The 21743-nt window shown below is 45.8% G+C and overlaps 1 protein-coding gene across 1 annotated transcript in view; it reads right to left on the reverse strand.

Annotated features, from left to right (window-relative positions):
• Positions 1-21743, reverse strand: part of LOC140411509 (dynein axonemal heavy chain 6-like) — a 1703852-nt gene that overhangs the window by 750154 nt on the left and 931955 nt on the right. Inside the window, exons 38-40 of the mRNA XM_072500595.1 lie at positions 18298-18432; positions 9863-10124; positions 1588-1808 (exon numbers count right to left, since the gene is read on the reverse strand). Of these exons, the coding sequence (XP_072356696.1) occupies positions 1588-1808; positions 9863-10124; positions 18298-18432 (618 nt within the window). The remainder of the gene's footprint in view (positions 1-1587; positions 1809-9862; positions 10125-18297; positions 18433-21743) is intronic.

Consider the following 21743-nt stretch of genomic DNA (forward strand, 5'->3'; position numbering starts at 1 on the left):
CAGTGATGGGATGTGGGTCTGTATCTGTGATTCACTCACAGTGATGGGATGTGGGTCTATCTGTGATTCACTCACAGTGATGGGATGTGGGTCTGTATCTGTGATTCACTCGCAGTGATGGGATGTGGGTCTGTATCTGTGATACACTCGCAGTGATGGGATGTGGGTCTGTATCTGTGATACACTCACAGTGATGGGATGTGGGTCTGTATCTGTGATACGCTCACAGTGTTGGGATGTGGGTCTGTATCTGTGATACACTCACAGTGATGAGATTTGTGCCTGTATTTCGTCTTCCTTACACAACGAGCTCGACCATGCATAGCCGAAAACAAAGTTGCGCTCTGAGGTGTGATTGCACAGTTGGGTATCACTTGCTGAAGACTGTTGTGCGTGCTAAAGCTGCATTAACAGCCAATTTAACATAATGCCCTGTGTTTGTCACAAGCCCGGCTCCCACTTGCTTCAACTGACAAATGCGAGAACTTAGTGTTTTTGAACACAAAAATAATATGTTCAAGTTTTCCATCTTTTCTGAATTCCTGGGAAACTGAGGCTGTGAGCAGGCCAGTGCGGGATTTCAAAGCGACACTGACACATTGGTGGAGTCAGTGGACAAGCGGCAGATGAAGTTTAGCGCAGTGAAATGTGAAATGGTTCCATGTTTACGTCTTGCTATGTTGATTAGTAAGTTTGCAGACGTCACAAAGGTTGGTGGAATTGCGGATAGCGATGAGGACTGTCTGAGGATACAGCAGGATTTAGATTGTCTGGAGACTTGGGCGGAGAGATGGCAGATGGAGTTTAACCTGGACAAATGTGAGGTAATGCATTTTGGAAGGGCTAATGCAGGTAGGGAATATACGGTGAATGGTAGAACCCTCAAGAGTATTGAAAGTCAAAGAGATCTAGGAGTACAGGTCCACAGATCACTGAAAGGGGCTACACAGGTGGAGAAGGTAGTCAAGAAGGCATACGGCATGCTTGCCTTCATTGGCCGGGGCATTGAGTATAAGAATTGGCAAGTCATGTTGCAGCTGTATAGAACCTTAGTTAGGCCACACTTGGAGTATAGTGTTCAATTCTGGTCGCCACACTACCAGAAGGATGTGGAGGCTTTAGAGAGGGTGCAGAAGAGATTTACCAGAATGTTGCCTGGTATGGAGGGCATAAGCTATGAGGAGCGATTGAATAAACTCGGTTTGTTCTCACTGGAACGAAGGAGGTTGAGGGGCGACCTGATAGAGGTATACAAAATTATGAGGGGCATAGACAGAGTGGATAGTCAGAGGCTTTTCCCCAGGGTAGAGGGGTCAATTACTAGGGGGCATAGGTTTAAGGTGAGAGGGGCAAAGTTTAGAGTAGATGTACGAGGCAAGTTTTTTACGCAGAGGGTAGTGGGTGCCTGGAACTCACTACCGGAGGAGGTAGTGGAGGCAGGGACGATAGGGACATTTAAGGGGCATCTTGACAAATATTGTAGTTTAGTCGGGCAGTATGGTCGGCACGGGCTTGGAGGGCCGAAGGGCCTGTTCCTGTGCTTAAAAAAAAAAAAAAAAAAAAATATTTTACTTTGTGGTATCTTACCATGTAAACCATGGCACACCTGCTGATCGTGGCAGGGCTGGCGTGGGACAGACTGTCCACCTCAAAGATCAGCCTCATGCTTTGTGGTAAACTAATGCGTTCCCCATTGGACAGGCAGAGTGTCCTGGTGTCATCCAGAACTGTGTTGAGGTTTTCCACCCAAACTGTATCTACTGGTCCATCCATTATTATCCATCGCCAGTTAGACATCACTGTGGTATCTTGAGAAAGGAAAAGAGGATGCATTATAGCTCATGGATTAAAAGGGACAGTCAACATGGTTACAAAATTAAACTGAGTGGCATAAAAAAAGAGTTGTGGTTAATGTGTGGTAGTCAGGCTGGAGGAAGGTTTGTAGTTTAGTTCCCAGGGGGCTGCCTCATGAGTTTTGCTCTTTCTGATATAGATATTAATGCCCTAGACCTTAGTTTACACAGCACAATTTCCAAATTTGTGGATGGTATGAAATTTGGAAGCACTGTGAACTGTAAGGAGACTAGTGCAGAATTTCAAAGGATGTAGATGAGTTGGTGGAATTGATGGACAAGTTGAAGTTCAATGCCGAGAAATGTAAGGTGATTCAGTTTGTAGGAAGATCCTGGATAGACAATCTAAATTGATTCCAGTCGATTTCGGCGTGAGAACAGCTGGTGAGTCAGTTTCAGCGGGAGCATTGCGGAAGTGGCTGCTGGGAGTTTTTTAGGCGGGAACAGGAAGTCGACCCGCGGACGTCTGGGAAGACCCTCACCAATAAATTCTGGTGGAGAGGAAACCCGAGACACTACACGTGTAGTGTCTCCCACCCACCCTCCTCCTCTAACCTAATAATAAAACCCATTGGTCTGAGGTAAGTACCATATTTTATTATATTATTATTTTTTATAAAAATTTAATTTAGTTGTTAGCCAGATCTTGGTAGAAAGTTAGAGGAATGGCAGGGAAGGGAGTGCAATGTTCCTCCTGCAGGATGTTTGAGGTGAGGGATGCAGCTAGTGTCCCTGCTGATTTTACCTGCAGGAAGTGCTGCCATCTCCAGCTCCTCCAAGACCGGGTTAGGGAACTGGAGCTGGAGTTGGAAGAACTTCGGATCATTCGGGAGGCAGAAGGGGTCATAGATAGCAGCTTCAGGGAATTAGTTACACCAAAGATTGGAGATAGGTGGGTAACTGTAAGAGGGACTGGGAAAAAGCAGTCAGTGGAGGGATACCCTGCGGTCGTTCCCCTGAGAAACAAGTATACCGCTTTGGATACTTGTGGGGGGACGACTTACCAGGGGTAAGCCATGGGGTACGGGCCTCTGGCACGGAGTCTGTCCCTGTTGCTCAGAAGGGAAGGGGGGAGAGGAGCAGAGCATTAGTAATTGGGGACTCTATAGTCAGGGGCACAGATAGGAGATTTTGTGGGAGCGTGAGAGACTCACGTTTGGTATGTTGCCTCCCAGGTGCAAGGGTACGTGATGTCTCGGATCGTGTTTTCCGGGTCCTTAGGGGGGAGGGGGAGCAGCCCCAAGTCGTGGTCCACATTGGCACTAACGACATAGGTAGGAAAGGGGACAAAGATGTCAGGCAGGCTTTCAGGGAGCTAGGATGGAAGCTCAGAACTAGAACAAACAGAGTTGTTATCTCTGGGTTGTTGCCCGTGCCACGTGATAGTGAGATGAGGAATAGGGAGAGAGAGCATTTAAACATGTGGCTACAGGGATGGTGCAGGCGGGAGGGATTCAGATTTCTGGATAACTGGGGCTCTTTCTGGGGAATGTGGGACCTCTACAGACAGGATGGTCTACATCTGAACCTGAGGGGCACAAATATCCTGGGGGGGGGAGATTTGTTAGTGCTCTTTGGGGGGGTTTAAACTAATGCAGCAGGGGCATGGGAACCTGGATTGTAGTTTTAGGGTAAGGGAGAATGAGAGTATAGAGGTCAGGAGCACAGATTTGACGACGCAGGAGGGGGCCAGTGTTCAGGTAGGTGGTTTGAAGTGTGTCTACTTCAATGCCAGGAGTATACGAAACAAGGTAGGGGAACTGGCAGCATGGGTTGGTACCTGGGACTTCGATGTTGTGGCCATTTCGGAGACATGGATAGAGCAGGGACAGGAATGGATGTTGCAGGTTCCGGGGTTTAGGTGTTTTAGTAAGCTCAGAGAAGGAGGCAAAAGAGGGGGAGGTGTGGCGCTGCTAGTCAAGAGCAGTATTACGGTGGCGGAGAGGATGCTAGATGGGGACTCTTCTTCCGAGGTAGTATGGGCTGAAGTTAGAAACAGGAAAGGAGAGGTCACCCTGTTGGGAGTTTTTTTATAGGCCTCCTAATAGTTCTAGGGATGTAGAGGAAAGGGTGGCGAAGATGATTCTGGATATGAGCGAAAGTAACAGGGTAGTTATTATGGGAGACTTTAACTTTCCAAATATTGACTGGAAAAGATATAGTTCGAGTACAATAGATGGGTCGTTTTTTGTACAGTGTGTGCAGGAGGGTTTCCTGAAACAATATGTTGACAGGCCAACAAGAGGCGAGGCCACGTTGGATTTGGTTTTGGGTAATGAACCAGGCCAGGTGTTGGATTTGGAGGTAGGAGAGCACTTTGGGGACAGTGACCACAATTCGGTGACGTTTACGTTAATGATGGAAAGGGATAAGTATACACCGCAGGGCAAGAGTTATAGCTGGGGGAAGGGCAATTATGATGCCATTAGACGTGACTTGGGGGGGATAAGGTGGAGAAGTAGGCTGCAAGTGTTGGGCACACTGGATAAGTGGGGCTTGTTCAAGGATCAGCTACTGCGTGTTCTTGATAAGTATGTACCGGTCAGGCAGGGAGGAAGGCGTCAAGCGAGGGAACCGTGGTTTACCAAGGAAGTGGAATCTCTTGTTAAGAGGAAGAAGGAGGCCTATGTGAAGATGAAGTGTGAAGTTTCGGTTGGGGCGATGGATAGTTACAAGGTAGCGAGGAAGGATCTAAAGAGAGAGCTAAGACGAGCAAGGAGGGGACATGAGAAGTATTTGGCAGGAAGGATCAAGGAAAACCCAAAAGCTTTCTATAGGTATGTCAGGAATAAGCGAATGACTAGGGAAAGAGTAGGACCAGTCAAGGACAGGGATGGGAAATTGTGTGTGGAGTCTGAAGAGATAGGCGAGATACTAAATGAATATTTTTCGTCAGTATTCACTCAGGAAAAAGATAATGTTGTGGAGGAGAATGCTGAGCCCCAGGCTAATAGAATAGATGGCATTGAGGTACGTAGGGAAGAGGTGTTGGCAATTCTGGTCAGGCTGAAAATAGATAAGTCCCCGGGACCTGATGGGATTTATCCTAGGATTCTCTGGGAGGCCAGGGAAGAGATTGCTGGACCTTTGGCTTTGATTTTTATGTCATCATTGGCTACAGGAATAGTGCCAGAGGACTGGAGGACAGCAAATGTGGTCCCTTTGTTCAAAAAGGGGAGCAGAGACAACCCCGGCAACTATAGACCGGTGAGCCTCACGTCTGTAGTGGGTAAAGTCTTGGAGGGGATTATAAGAGACAAGATTTATAATCATCTAGATAGGAATAATATGATCAGGGATAGTCAGCATGGCTTTGTGAAGGGTAGGTCATGCCTGACAAACCTTATTGAGTTCTTTGAGAAGGTAGACGAGGGTAGAGCAGTTGATGTGGTGTATATGGATTTCAGCAAAGCGTTTCATAAGGTTCCCCACGGTAGGCTATTGCAAAAAATACGGAGGCTGGGAATTGAGGGTGATTTAGAGATGTGGATCAGAAATTGGCTAGCTGAAAGAAGACAGAGGGTGGTGGTTGATGGGAAATATTCAGAATGGAGTACAGTCACAAGTGGAGTACCACAAGGATCTGTTCTGGGGCCGTTGCTGTTTGTCATTTTTATCAATGACCTAGAGGAAGGCGCAGAAGGGTGGGTGAGTAAATTTGCAGACGATACTAAAGTCGGTGGTGTTGTCGATAGTGTGGAAGGATGTAGCAGGTTACAGAGGGATATAGATAAGCTGCAGAGCTGGGCTGAGAGGTGGCAAATGGAGTTTAATGTACAGAAGTGTGAGGTGATTCACTTTGGAAGGAATAACAGGAATGCGAAATATTTGGCTAATGGTAAAGTTCTTGAAAGTGTGGATGAGCAGAGGGATCTAGGTGTCCATGTACATAGATCCCTGAAAGTTGCCACCCAGGTTGATAGGGTTGTGAAGAAGGCCTCTGGAGTGTTGGCCTTTATTGGTAGAGGGATTGAGTTCCGGAGTCGGGAGGTCATGTTGCAGCTGTACAGAACTCTGGTACGGCCGCATTTGGAGTATTGCGTACAGTTCTGGTCACCGCATTATAGGAAGGACGTGGAGGCTTTGGAGCGGGTGCAGAGGAGATTTACCAGGATGTTGCCTGGTATGGAGGGAAAATCTTATGAGGCAAGGCTGATGGACTTGAGGTTGTTTTCGTTGGAGAGAAGAAGGTTAAGAGGAGACTTAATAGAGGCATACAAAATGATCAGGGGGTTGGATAGGGTGGAAAGTGAGAGCCTTCTCCCGTGGATGGATATGGCTGGCACGAGGGGACATAACTTTAAACTGAGGGGTAATAGATATAGGACAGAGGTCAGAGGTAGGTTCTTTACTCAAACAGTAGTGAGGCCGTGGAATGCCCTACCTGCTACAGTAGTGAACTCGCCAACATTGAGGGCATTTAAAAGTTTATTAGATAAACATATGGATGATAAAGGCATAGTGTAGGTTAGATGGCTTTTGTTTCGGTGCAACATCGTGGGCCGAAGGGCCTGTACTGCACTGTATTGTTCTATGTTCTATAAATTGAGGGGTCCGAGACGGGGCAAAGTGGCAAGGACTCCCAGAAATAGCTGTTAGGGTGCTGAGAGGGATCCTTCTTGGGAGGTTGGGGTCAGGGGGACCTGTGCTGGCTGGAAGAACTCAGATTGGGTGTCTTCCCTGGGTTGGGGCTTCTTTGGCTGCTCTCCCAATCTACCACCTTTACAATTCATTGAACAGTTAGTCAGAATGTAACAGTTGAAGTTTTCCCATAATAAAGTGAAAATGTTCTCATCTTCACCCCCAAAACCCTTTAAACAGTAAGTCAGTGTGTAAGAAATGAAGTTTTCTCATAATAAAGTGAAAGCGATCCCACCTGTACCCTTAAATTAAAATTAGTCTGTGAGATTAAGGTGAAAGATATGCCTTTAAAGTGGTGAAAACCTTTGAAGTGATTTTCACACAGCCATTGCTTTTTGAAGCATTGAAGGCAGTGTCTATGGCCAGGAAGCTGAACGCTTTGAACTGGATTGTTTACATGAAATTCGCACTCCATTGCCTGCATTGCAATTTGCAGCTCACCGGAACTTCAAAGCGATGAATCAGATTGTTTCTTTTTATAGCTCTGCAGGGATCCATTGTGAGGATAGCAGCTGTTTCTCTAACCACATTTCTTTATGAGTCAGCCTCTTTGTTTTTGAGTGCTTCCTAGAAAGTCAAGCAGCAGCCTCCACAGCTTTTCTTTCCTCGAGAACAAAGAGGCAGACTCATAAGGGTTTAAAGGGTTTAGAGGTGCAGATGAGAATTTTCCACTTTATTATGGATAAATTGTAACTACATACTGAGGGACAGTAGTGATTCAGACCGGTTTTACAACAGTCAAGGCTAGTTTCATGGTCAGTGTTATTGATAAATTCATTAAATTTAATTTCCACCAGCTATATCTCCCAGAGCAGGAGTTTAGCATCACTAATCCCGTGACGTTACTGCTACACCACCATCTCACACCACATGTCACCTTTTTCTTTTGCTGATTACATTAAATTTGTGCTCTCTTTTTCTTGATCCTTTTATGAATGGGAACAGTTTCTCCCTATCTACTTTGTCCAGACCTCTCATGATTTAGAATATCTCTATCAAATATTCTCTCAGCCTTCTCTTCTCCAAGGAGAAGAAAATCATCTTCCATAGAAAGAGTCCCGACAGTGAAGGAGGTCATTCGGCCATCGAATGCACCAATCCTCGGAAAGAGCACCCGACCCAGGCCCACTCCCCACTGGGGCAGCACGATAACACTGTGGCTAGCACAATTGCTTCACAACTCCAGGGTTCCAAGTTCGATTCCGGCTTGGGTCACTGTCTGTGCGGAGTCTGCACATCCTCCCCGTGTGTGCGTGGGTTTCCTCCGGGTGCTCCGGTTTCCTCCCACAGTCCAAAGATGTGCAGGTTAGGTGGATTGGCCATGATAAATTGCCCATAGTATCCAAAATTGCCCTTAGTGTTGGGTGGGGTTATTGGGTTATGGGGATAGGGTGAAGGTGTTGACCTTGGGTAGGGTGCTCTTTCCAAGAGCCGGTGCAGACTCGATGGGCCGAATGGCCTCCTTCTGCACTGTAAATTTTATGATAAGGCCACCCTATCCCCATAACCCCACCTAACCTGAACATCTTTGGTCTGAAATTCCTTATTCCTGGAACTATTTCTCTGCAATCTTTTCCACATACTCCCTAATGCGACTCATCTTTCCTGAGGTGCGGTGCCAAGAATTTGATACAACATTCCATCTGACGTCAAACTAGTGTCCTATACAAGTTCAACAGAACCTCCTTGTTGTATGCAAGGAGCATGCCTTGTTAAAAAAGTCCCTGTTAATAAACCTAAGATTAATATGTTTTATTAGCTGCTCTCTCCACCTGTTCTGCTATCTCAAATGTGTTATGCACAAATGCCCCCAGGTCCCTCCTGCACACCTGCAGGGCCTCAAAAGATAGAGCGAGGTGGGGGAAAAGGGAGGCTTGGGAGGTTCAGGTGGTGGAATGAGGGAGTTGAAGGGGAGCTCTGGGTGGCTGAATGGAGGTCCTGGGGGGGCTGAAGGGTGGGTTCGAAGAGAGGGTGGTATCTTGCCAGCGATTAGGGTGGGGATGTTGTGGGTGGAGGGATTTCCTCCAGCAGCTAATGGAGATTGGGGTGCTCCAGTCTCAGAGCTGAGGGACCTGTCGGAGAGATTAGATCCTGGAGTGCCATGGAATGGCACGGAAAACCCGGTTTCCCAAAATATTATTTCCAAGTGCCATGGAATGGCTTGCCGGGGGCGCTCCGAGCACCAGCGATGACCAGTCCTGATTCTCCGTTTGCGGGAGCACTTAGATTCCTGAATGGAAAATCCCTCGACAACTTCCTCTTAAATCTATGGATGAATCTGTATCCATCACTTTATCAGGCAATGGATTCTGAACCTTAACCACTCACTGCATTGAAAATACTTTCCTCATAAGGCTTTTGTTCTTTTGCCTTCCACCTTAAATTTGTGCCCTGTGCGTAGTGACCCTTCAACTATGTTTGCTGAAGATATCAAGATAAGTGGGAATGTAAGCTACGGGAAGCACCCAGAGAGGCTGCAAAGAGATATAAACAGGTTGTGAATGGGCAACAAATGGCAGGTGGAGTATAATGGAGCAAAGTGTGAAGTTGTTCACTTTTAGTTATCATAATAGGAAAGCAGAATATTTTTTAAATAAGGTGAAACTTGAAAGATGACATTCAGAGACTGGCAGTGTTTGTACAAGGAACACATAAAGTTACATGCAGGTGCAGCAAGCAATTTGGAAATGACACGTTGGCCTCTATTGCAAAGAGATTGGAGTTCAAGAATAAAGAAGGGTGGCACGGTGGCACAGTGGTTAGCACTGCTGCCTCACAATATTCAATTCCGGCCTTGGGTGACTGCCTAGATTTTGCACGTTCTCCCCGTGTGTGCGTGGGTTTCCTCCGGGTGATCCTGTTTCCCCGCACAGTCCAAAGATGTGCAGGTTAGGTGGGATTTCGGGAATGAGGGGGCCTGGTAGGGTGCTTTTTCAAGGGGTAGGTGCAGACCCGATGGGCCAAATGGCCTTCTTCTGCACTGTAAGAATTCTATGGTTCTAAGCCTCGTACAAGGTTTTGGTGAGAGCACATCTTGAATACCTGGTGCAGTTTTAGTCTTCACATTTAATAAAGGATATACATGCAATAGAGGTGGAACAGCAAAGGTTAACAAAATTGGCCCCTGGGAGGAGTGGGTTGTACTGTGATGAGAGGTTGAGTAAAATTGTTTTATTTTGGATTCATAATCTATGGAGTTTAGAACATTGAGCGGCAATCAAAATGGTTCAATTTCCAGATATATGTTTACCCATATCACTGAGTTTGATGACCTCCCTGATATCCAATTTATCTCCTCCAACACCTACCCAGTCAACTGCTTTCAACCATGGAAGAAACTGCAATAAAGTCTGCTCACAGGCTCTTACCTTCGACTTCCAGGTACTCATGGTCTTGAATGTCAACCCAATTTCTCTCAACAGTAGCAAAAGTAGAAGAAAAGATCTTCACATCTGGAGTCTGATCATGTTCTTTCTGCAGGTCCTTTGCAAATTTCCGCATTGCTTGAGCCAAGAGGCCATCAGACCAGTCCATTGTTCTCTGATCCACGTATCCGTAGAGCTCGCCGAGAGTGATGCACTTGGGATTGATGGTGAGGGTTTCTACCTTGCCTCTCTTAGCTGCAGGGGACTGAAAACATTTGAAAAACAGATTTGAACAGCTGGGTGAACTCTCCATTATTCTACTTCTGAGCCTGTATCAGGGTAGCCATTCCTCACAGGATTGTCTTGCAGTCTCCGGCAATTAAAGATTAGCAGGGGCTAGTTTAGCACACTGGGTTAACAGCTGGCTTGTAATGCAGAACACAACCAGCAGCGCGGGTTCAATTCCCGTACCGGCCTCCCCGAACAGGCGCCGGAATGTGGCGACTAGGGGCTTTTCACAGTAACTTCATTGAAGCCTACTTGTGACAATAAGTAATTATTATTATTATTAAGCTCAGATACTACAGTGACAAAAACCACAGCGGTAGCAATAATCAATGCCTTTATTTTTCATTTTCTTGGCTGATTTAAAAATGATTGGAAGTGGGTTAAAGGGTGCAGAGACAGGCTCCAGAAGCTGATGGAATACATGTTGTTTCCATGAATACCCAGGAGACAAGTCCCCAAACTCCAATTGCTGTTTTCTCAGCAGCCTTGTTACTTTCTCATGCACTCGCCACCCCTCTGGCACCCTGTTGCTCTGAATCACGTGCTGCCACATCCTCACTTATGCTACTTCATGACTCCCACGTTAAAGTTTTGGAGCTGGTGTTTGAAAGTGAAATAGCACAGAGGTGAGAGCAGTTCAGGTATTAGGAAAGATCACCTTGCCCTCAACATTCCCATCAACATTACAGTCCACCAAGGTGGCACAGTGGCGCAGTGATTAGCACTGCTGCCTCATGGCACTGAGGACACGGGTTCGCTCCCGTCCCCGGGTTACTGTCTGTGTGGAGTTTGCACATTCTCCCCATGTCTGCGTGGGTTTCACCTCCACAACCCAAAGATGTGCAGGGTAGGTGGATTGACCACACTAAATTGCCCCTTAATTGGAAAAGAATTAGGTACTCTTTCTTGGTTTGAACCTGCGAACCCCACTCACCATCCTGACTTGGAAATATATCGGCGTTCCTTCACTGTCGCTGGGGCAACATCCTGGAACTCCCTCCCGGACAGCACAGTGGGTGTACCTACACTTCAAAGACTGCAGCAGTTCAAGAAGGCAGCTCACTCCCACCTTCTGAAGCGCAACCAGGAATGGGCAATAAATGGTGGCCTAACCACATCCCATTAAAAAAACTCAAACTATTTATCTTGAAGTATTATTCTGGATTGCCTTTCTGTTTACCATTTCCTGTATAAAATCCTTTTGTGAAATTTCCTAATGAGATATTGAGGCCTAGGTGGCACATTAATGATTCCACAGTATCATTTGAAAAAGAGCAATGGAGTTATACCTGGACTCTTGAACTAATATTCACCCACATTCATTGAGGCAGGAGTTGCTGAATTTGGGTTGGTGCGGCTGTTGGAGGGTAAATCAACATCAGGCTTGTGGGAGTCTTTCAAGCGACAGTTGATTAGGATTTAGGAAAGTCACATTCCTGAGAGAACGAAGGATAAGTATGGGAAGTTTAGGGAGCGTTGGACAAGGAGGGATATTGTGAACCTCGCCAAACTAAAAAGGAAACGTTTGTATGGTATGGTCGAGAAGGGTGGGGACAGTCGAAACCCTTGAGTATAAAGAAAGTAGGAAGGAACTGAAGCGGGAAATTAGGAGGTCATGAAAAGTCCTTGGCAAGTAGGATTAAGGTGAATCCCAAAGCTTTTTATTCATAGGTAAAAAGCAAGAGGATGGCCAGGGAAAGGATTGGACCACTTAAGGACAGTGGGGGAATCTATGTGTTGAACCAGAGGAAATGGGCGAGATACTAAATACTTTGAATCAGTGTTCACCAAGAAAAGGGACTTTGTGGAAGTTGATTCTTGGGTAGGATGTGTGGACAGTCTGGGTCATGTTAACATTGAAAAGGAGGAGGTATTGGGCCTTTTAAAAGATATTAAGGTAGTTAAGTCTCCTGGGCCAGATGGGGTTTATCCCAGAATACTGAGAGAAGCAAGGGAGGAAATTGCTGGGCCTTTACTGACATCTTAGCTTAAAGGGGAAAATGAACAGAGTCTACAGGTTACTCTGACCAATGCCCAAAGCCGGGGAGAAGCCACGGGCCATCATCATGAAGCTGCACCGGTACTAGGGCAGGGAGAAGACCCTGAACTGGGCAAGGCACACACGATCCTGTAAGTGGGACGGACGCTCGATCCGCGCATACCGAGACATTGGAACAGACCTGGCCAAGCGGCGGGCAGAATTCAACACAGCCAAGGCAGCCCTGTACAAAAGCCAGATGCGGTTTGGGATGCTGTACCCGCAAAACTCTGGGTGACTTTCTAGGGTAAAGAGGTCTACTTCACCGCACCGGCAGAAGATGACGATTTTAGGCGCAAACCTGGGCTGGGAAGGCAGCAACACCAGCAGTGAAGTCGAACTCTGGAGACTAATTGCGCAGGATAGAGCTGCCTCATCTTCGGTCTGACTACGAGTCTCAGGAAGGAGGGGGCAAGGGCAGTAAAATACAGAAAGGGGTAAGGAGTGGGAAACGGGGTGGGGGGAGGTGCAACAGGTAGGGGAAGCAAAGATCACTCTGGGGGGGACACTACACTAGCGGATGAGCTAACACAGGGAAGCAGTAGTGAGGGGGAAGGGGGGGGAGGCGTGGAATAATCCTGATGGGTAGAGTGCCTGGCAGCAGTGGGGGGAGAAATCACTTTGCTCAGAACTGTTACTCTAAGTTCAACCCCAGATCAGTCAGCACAGTGGAAGACACAGTCTCCAGTGATGAAACATTGTTTGTTGGAGTAATAACACAGAAGAATCATTTTTTAGAGACACCAAAAAAAATCTCCAGTACTTCAAAAAATGTAAAATGATGTTCCATTAAAATAAATGAGGTTGATGAGGACAAATGGCTGCTACCACTTGAAGTGAACGGTACAATGGTCTGACTGAAGTTAGACACTGGTGCCAAAGCCAATTTAATCAGAATGACTGATTTTAAAAATCTAAAAATTCAGCCGATTAGAAGAAATCACAAAATATCTCTGAGAAATTATAATGGTTCAAACATTAAATGTTTTGGTGCTTGTGACCTGAGTGTGGTGGTGAAGAACACAGTTTATTCCATCCCATTCTGTATTGTGTCCGAGGGCTTGGATCCATTATTAGGTGATCAGTCCTGTGAAGAATTAGGTCTGGTGCAGTTGGTATATATAGCATCCACAAAGCATTGGATCAGCACTCCAACAATTCTGAGAACATTATCAGCAATTTCAACGATGTGTTCACAGGTTTTGGTACACTACCATTCACCAACAAGATACAACTCAAAGAGGATGCAAAACCTATGATGCATGAACCAAGAAGAGTACCTGCACCTCTTCAGGATCACCTCAAAAAGGAGCTAAACAGAATGACAAAATTAAAAGTAATCAGAAAAATAGAAGAAACTACCAACTGGGTAAACTCCATGGTTTATGTAAAGGAAAAGATGGCGATATTCGCAGAGTAAGAAGTCTTACAACACCAGGTTAAAATCCAACAGGTTTGTTTCAAACACTAGCTTTCGGAGCACTGCTCCTTCCTAAGGTGAATGAAGAGGTATGTTCCAGAAACACATATATAGACAAAGTCAAAGATGCAAGCCAATGCTTAGAATGCGAGTATTTGCAGTTAATTAAGTGATTACAGATCCAGAGATAGGGGTAACCCCAGGTTAAAGAGGTGTGAATTGTCTCAAGCCAGGACAGTTGGTAGGATTTCGCAAGCCCAGGCCAGATGGTGGGGGGTGAATGTAATGCAACATGAATCCCAGGTCCCGGTTGAGGCCGCACTCATATGTGCGGAACTTAGCTATAAGTTTCAGCTCGGCGATTCTGCGTTGTCGCGTGTCCTGAAGGCCGCCTTGGAGAACGCTTACCCAGAGATCAGAGGCTGAATGCCCTTGACTGCTGAAGTGTTCCCCGACTGGAAGGGAACATTCCTGCCTGGTGATTGTCGCGCAATGTCCGTTCATATTCGCATATGCATGGATCCTAAAGATCTTAACAAGAATATCAAAAGAGAACATTACCAAATACCAAAGCATGATGAAATCACATCGCCGATGATTGGTGCACAATTCTTTACGAAACTTGACGCATCTCAGGGTTACTGACAAAAAACGTTAGAAAGTACTACACTTTCAACACACCATATGGACGGTACTGCTTTCTGAGAATGTCGTTTGGCATAATTTCGGCATCAGAAATTTTTCACCGTGCCATGGAGCACATTATCGAAGGCATCGAAGGTATTCATGTGTACGTGGATGATATCATCGTTTGGGGCTCAACCATAGACGAGCACAACACGAGGTTGCTTAAAGTTCTAAACGAGCGTCAGGAGAAATGGGCTGAAACTCAACGAACAAAAGTGTCAATTTGGAGTAACTGAAGTCAAAATCCTAGGTGACAAGCTCTCATCGCATTGCATTGAACCTGACAAGGACAAAATCCAAGCAATTCTCAACATGCCAAAACCACATAACGAGAAAGCCATCTTAAGAGTGATGGGTATGCTTAATTTTACCGGGAAATTCATTTCAAACATGTCAGCAAAAACAACACATTTACGTGATATCCTGCACAAAACAGACTTCACTTGGGCTGAGCAACATGAGCAAGATTGGATACCAGTCACGGATGCATCACGATCCATGACAACAACAGAGCAGAGGCAAGTTCAAATCACAAAAGAATGCTGAGGTTTAGTTTAGGCTTGGGGAACATCCACGACTACGTCTATGGGCTTCCAACTTTCACAGTTGAGGCAGATCATTATCCTTTGGTTAACATCATCAAAATAAATCTCAACCAGATGTCTCCGCACATTCAGAGGTTGAAGTTGAAATTACAACACTGTGATTTCAATCTCATCTACACGCCAGACAAATGTTAGTTCTTAGGCAGATGCATTATCGAGAACGCTGATGCAAAGTATTGGTGGTAAGATTACTGAGGATGTTGATCTGCATGTCAATCTAATTTCTACACTACTATCAGTATCAGATGAGAAACTAAAATATCCAAGAACAAAGAACAAAGAACAATACAGCACAGGAACAGGTCCTTTGGCCCTCCAAGCCTGCGCCGATCATGTGTCCTATCTAGACCAACCGTCTGTATCCTTCTACACTCCATCTGTCCGTGTGCCTATCCAGATAAGTCTTAAAGATTGCAAAGAAGAGACCAGGAAGGATCAAACTCTTCAAGAGGTGATGAGGAACGAAGAGACTAGGAAGGATCAAACTCTTCAAGAGGTGATGAGGAACATCAACTCACACTGGCCCAGAGGTCAATGTATGGAGTTCTACAACATAAGATTTGAACTCAGTATCATTAATAAATGGTGTGGTACTTTGTTTGAACACTATAGTTATACCTCAATCTCTTCGCAAGGATGTACTAAAGAGGATACAGGATGGACATCTTGGGATTGAAAAATATAAATGGAGAGCTCGTGATTCTATTTACTGGCCAGGTAGAAACCAGGATATTGACAGGATGGTCTGTTGCTGTGACACATGCCAGATGCATCGTTGCGAACCTATGCAAATACCTGATTTACCTACGGCACCATGGCAAAAAGTAGCTATGGATATCTTTCACCTATGAGGGAAAGATTATTTAATGATCATAGACTATTTTTCAAACTATCCCGAAATGGCTCTGCTGTCAAGTATAATGGCAAGCAGTGCCGTACTGCATACCAAGTCCACATTTTCTAGACACGGAATTCTGCAAGTCGTGGTGAGTGACAACGGTCCTTGTTTTAGCTGAAAAGAGTGGCAACACTTTGCAGTCACGTATAATTTCAATCACGTCATGTCAAGCCAATGGAAAATCTGAAAAAGGTGTACATATTGTTAAAAACAAAGCAATGGACAGCCAATCTGATCCGTATCTTGCAGTATTGAGTTACAGAGCGTCACCATTGTCACATGGTAGATTGCCAGCACAGTTACTCATGAATAGAAGATTGCATACCACACTTCCATACTTGGCAAAGAAGGAGGAGAATGTAGTGGTACGGCAGGAAATGCAAAACATTAAAGAGAAACAAAAGCAGTTCTCTGATAGAGTGACTAGGACGTTACCACCTCGGAGTAGTGATGGCATTGTGAGAATAGAAGATTCAGGCAATTGGTCTAAAAAAGCCATTATACTTGAAGAAGTAGCACCTCGTTCCTGCAATGAACACAGAGGCTGGGTTGGTTTTTAGAAGAAATCGTCACGCACTCTTGAAAACATTCACAACGTGATGGATGACAAATCTATTTCAGAATCAACGCAAGCTGCAGTGTCAGATATTTCAGCAGTTCTTGAGCTTGAGAATGTCATGGAGAACATTGAATCTACAAGTTCTAACTTTGAGAAGGTCAGTCAGAAGAAAACCTGATAGATTCGGTTTGTAGATTTGGACTATTTTTACAAAAGAAAATCACTGTTAGACTCATGGGCTCATGATATCACATGTAAATATACTGATACATAGAAGATAGGAGCAGGAGGAGGCCTTTTGGCCCTTCGAGCCTGCTCCACCATTCATCACCATCATGGCTGATCATCCAACTCAATAGCCTAATCCTGCTTTCTCCCCATAGCCTTTGATCCCATTCTTCCCAAGTGCTATATCCAGCCGCCTCCTGAATATATTCAAAGTTTTAGCGTCTTCCTGTGGTAATGAATTCCACACGCTCACCATTGTCTCCTCATTTCTGTCCGAAATGGTTTACCCTAAATCCTCAGACTGTTCTCCCTGGTTCTGGACACACCCATCATTGGTAACATCTTCCCTGCATCTACCCTGTCCAGTCCTGTTAGAATTATATAAGTCTCTATGAGATCCCCCCTCATTCTTCTGAACTCCAGTGAGAACAATCCCAACCGAGTCAATCTCTCCTCATATGACAGTCCCGCCATCCCTGGAATCAGTCTGGTAAACCTATGCTGCACTCCCTCAAGAGAAAGAACATCCTTCCTCAGAGGAGACCAAAACTGCACACAATAGTCAAGGTGTGGCCTCACCAAGGCCCTGTATAATTGCAGAGACACATCCCTGCTTCTGTACTCGAAACCTCTCGCAATGAAGGCCAACATACCATGAGCCTTCTTTACCGCCTGCTGCACCTGCATGCTGACCTTCAGCGAATGATGCACAAGGACACCCAGGTCCCGCTGCACATTCCCCTCTCCCAATTTACAACCATTCAGGTAGTAATCTGCCTTCCTGTTTTTGCTTCCAAAGTGAATAACCTCACACTTATCCAAATTATACTGCATCTGCCATTGATTTGCCCACTTCCCAACCTGTCCAGATCATGCTGTAGGATCCCTGCATCCTCGTCACAGTTCATACCCCCCTCCACCCAAATTGGTATCATCTGCAAACTTTAGGATGTTACATTTTGTTCCCTCATCCAAATCAAATGATGATAATGTATTCATTTATTCTTTCAAAGGAAAGGGGATGTAGTTATATCATAGTTGTGTTGTAATTCACTGACTGACCACTAGGAATCTCACTAGTATAGAAGTGAATGTTAAAGTCAGCTTTCACAAAGGGTCACCTGGACTCGAAACATTAACTCTTTTCTCCCGCTGCAGCTGCTGCCAGACCTGCTGATATTTTCCAGCATTTTCTCCTTGGTTAAAGTCAGCTGACCTCTCAGACTGGCTGGAGGAAGTTGAAGGGAGAGGCTGCTTATGCATGATTTCACTGTTTTATCATCTGTTCTCTTGTATATAGTTTACCCACAGTTAAAGTTAATAGATTGTTTCCAGCTTTAACTATAAGTGTTCTTGTAATAAATAAGGCCATCCAACAAGAACATTACACAAAGATTCTGGCGAAGGCCCTGGCAAGGCGGCTGGACAGCTATGTGCCAGAGGTAGTTGCGGAGAACCAGATAGGCTTTGCTAAGGGCAGGCAGCTAACATCGAACATCAGGCACCTGCTGAACGTGATAACGTGTAAAGCCAATAAAAACATTTTTAACAAAGAGATACTATGCATGATAAAGGTCTCATTCTTAAAATTAAACGCCATTTTATCCACTTTGTGCCTTACTATATTGGGAAATAAATTATGGAGTGTTGGAAAGATTTTGGGTTTTATTCATCAGCATTTTCTGTTGACTTGTTACAATAAATAACTGACGAACCAAGATAAATCTGATGTTATCAGTTGAATCCTCTGTCACGAGGCTTGGCAAGATGGCCAGGGCTTTCTGCAAGATTGTTCTGGCAGTTGTCTTTCCCCCACAGGTGGGACCCACCAGCATCACTCCAGGATGGACCTGCAAACAGATGAAGATCATTCATTAAACCCAGGGATGGTGTATAACCCTCAGTGGTGCTGTACCCTCTCCCTATGTCCTTCTAAATTAAAGATAGGAAGATTGCAACACGAGTTTGCCATTCAGCCCCTCTAGCCTAGCCAATGAGATTGTACTCATCTGCACCCTAAAAGGTAACAGTGCTTATTATCATAGAATTTACAGTGTTGAAGGAGGCCATTTGGCCCATCGAGTCTGCACCGGCCCTTGGAAAGAGCACCCTACCCAAGGTCCACACCTCCACCCTATCCCCATAACCCAGTAACTCCACCCAACACTAAGGGCAATTTTGGACACTAAGGGCAATTTATCATGGCCAATCCACCTAATCTGCACATCTTTGGACTGGGAGGAAACCGGAGCACCCGGAGGAAACCCACGCACACACGGGGAGGATGTGCAGACTCCGCACAGACAGTGACCCAAGCTGGAGTCGAACCTGGGACCCTGGATCTGTGAAGCAATTGCGCTAACCACAATGCTACCGTGCTGCCCTTATGTTACTGGACTCGTAATCCAGGGACCTGAGTCCATCACAACTGTGGAGGAATTTAAGACCACATGACATAGGAGCAGAATTAGGCCACTCGGCCCATCAAACCTGCTTCACCATTCAATCATGGCTGATATTTATCTCATCCCCATTCTCCTGCCTTCTCCTCATAAACCCTGATCCCCTTATTGATCAAAAATCTGTCTATCTCTGTCTTAAACTTCAATTTATTGTTTATTTCCTTGTGGGATGTGGATTTCACTGGTTAGGTTAACATTTATTGCCCACCTCGAATCACCTTTTAGAATCCAACAGGTTTATTTGGAATCACAAGCTTTCGGAGCACTGCTCCTTCATCAGGTTCACCAACGTAGCATATAGAGGCAAGACACAATTGCAAGATAATTACAGATTGGAACGTGAAGGATGGTTGGAATGCGAGTCTTTACAGGTAAACCAGTCTTTACAGGTACAAACAGCGTGAGTGGAGTGAGGGATAATCACAGGTAATCGAGGTGTGAATTGTCACGACACCCTGACACGGCAATCTCTGCACGACATGCTGGATCATCGACATAGATACTTCCATCACACGTGAAAACACCACCTGTGGTGATATGCATATGCATAGCAATGTATATAGTTGGATGTACGACCACTGACCAACAGGTGGGGACGGTGTTCCACCATGTGACTTCACAGATCAGCAGTTGGTAGTAAGTCGTACGAGAGGACAGTCGCATTAGAAGTAGCTCCAGGAGAATTCACTTACTATCGTTTGTATTTCAGTGAGCAGGGCCTGACACTGAACACTGGACAGTAACCCTGAGCTCAGTGAGCAGGGTCGCATACTGAACACTGGACAGTAACCCTGAGCTCACAGTGAGCAGGGCCGCATACTGAACACTGCACAGTAACCCTGAGCTCACCGTGAGGAGGGTCTGATACTGAACACTGGACAGTAACCCTGAGCTCACAGTGAGGAGGGTCTGATACTGAACACTGGACAGTAACCCTGAGCTCACAGTGAGCAGGGCCTGATACTGAACACTGCACAGTAACACTGAGCTCACAGTGAGCAGGGCCTGATACTGAATACTGGACAGTAACCCTGAGCTCACAGTGAGCTGGGTCTGATACTGAACACTGCACAGTAACCCTGAGCTCACAGTGAGCAGGGCCTGATACTGAACAGTAGACAGTAACCCTGAGCTCACAGTGAGCAGGGCCTGATACTGAACACTGCACAGTAACCCTGAGCTCACAGTGAGCAGGGTCTGAAACTGAACACTGGACAGTAACCCTGAGCTCACAGTGAGCAGGGCCTGATACTGAACACTGCACAGTAACCCTGAGCTCACAGTGAACAGGGCCTGATACTGAACACTGGACAGTAACCCTGAGCTCACAGTGAGCAGGGTCTGAAACTGAACACTGGACAGTAACCCTGAGCTCACAGTGAGCAGGGTCTGATACTGAACACTGCACAGTAACCCTGAGCTCACAGTGAACAGGGCCTGATACTGAACACTGCACAGTAACCCTGAGCTCACAGTGAGCAGGGCCTGATACTGAACACTGCACAGTAACATAGAACATAGAACATAGAAAATACAGCACAGAACAGGCCCTTCGGCCCACGATGTTGTGCCGAACCTTTGTCCTAGATTAATCATAGATTATCATTGAATCTACAGTGCAGAAGGAGGCCATTCGGCCCTTTGAGTCTGCACCAGCTCTTGGAAAGAGCACCCTACCCAAACTCAACACCTCCACCCAACACCAAGGGCAATTTGGACATTAAGGGCTATTTATCATTGGCCAATTCACCTAACCCGCACATCTTTGGACTGTGGGAGGAAACCGGAGCACCCGGAGGAAACCCACGCAGACACGGGGAGGACGTGCAGACTCCACACAGACAATGACCCAAGCCGAAATCGAACCTGGGACCATGGATCTGTGAAGCAATTGTGCTATCCACAATGCTACCGTGCTGCCCTTAAGAACAAATAAATCTACACTATATAATTTTCCCGTAATCCATGTACCTATCCAACAGCTGCTTGAAGGTCACTAATGTTTCTGACTCAACTACTTCCACAGGCAGTGCATTCCATGCCCCCACTACTCTCTGGGTAAAGAACCTACCTCTGATATCCCTCCTATATCTTCCACCTTGCACCTTAAATTTATGTCCCCTTGTAATGGTGTGTTCCACCTGGGGAAAAAGTCTCTGACTGTCTACTCTATCTATTCCCCTGATCATCTTATAAACCTCTATCAAGTCGCCCCTCATCCTTCTCCGCTCTAATGAGAAAAGGCCTAGCACCCTCAACCTTTCCTCGTAAGACCTACTCTCCATTCCAGGCAACATCCTGGTAAATCTTCTTTGCACCTTTTCCAGAGCTTCCACATCCTTCCTAAAATGAGGCGACCAGAACTGTACACAGTACTCCAAATGTGGCCTTACCAAAGTTTTGTACAGCTGCATCATCACCTCACGGCTCTTAAATTCAATCCCTCTGTTAATGAACGCGAGCACACCATAGGCCTTCTTCACAGCTCTATCCACTTGAGTGGCAACTTTCAAAGATGTATGAACATAGACCCCAAGGTCTCTCTGCTCCTCCACAATGCCAAGAACTCTACCGTTAACCCTGTATTCCGCATTCATATTTGTCCTTCCAAAATGGACAACCTCACACTTTTCAGGGTTAAACTCCATCTGCCACTTCTCAGCCCAGCTCTGCATCCTATCTATGTCTCTTTGCAGCCG

The sequence above is a fragment of the Scyliorhinus torazame genome, chromosome 4 (assembly GCF_047496885.1).
Source record: "Scyliorhinus torazame isolate Kashiwa2021f chromosome 4, sScyTor2.1, whole genome shotgun sequence".
In the NCBI taxonomy this organism is placed as follows: domain Eukaryota; kingdom Metazoa; phylum Chordata; class Chondrichthyes; order Carcharhiniformes; family Scyliorhinidae; genus Scyliorhinus; species Scyliorhinus torazame.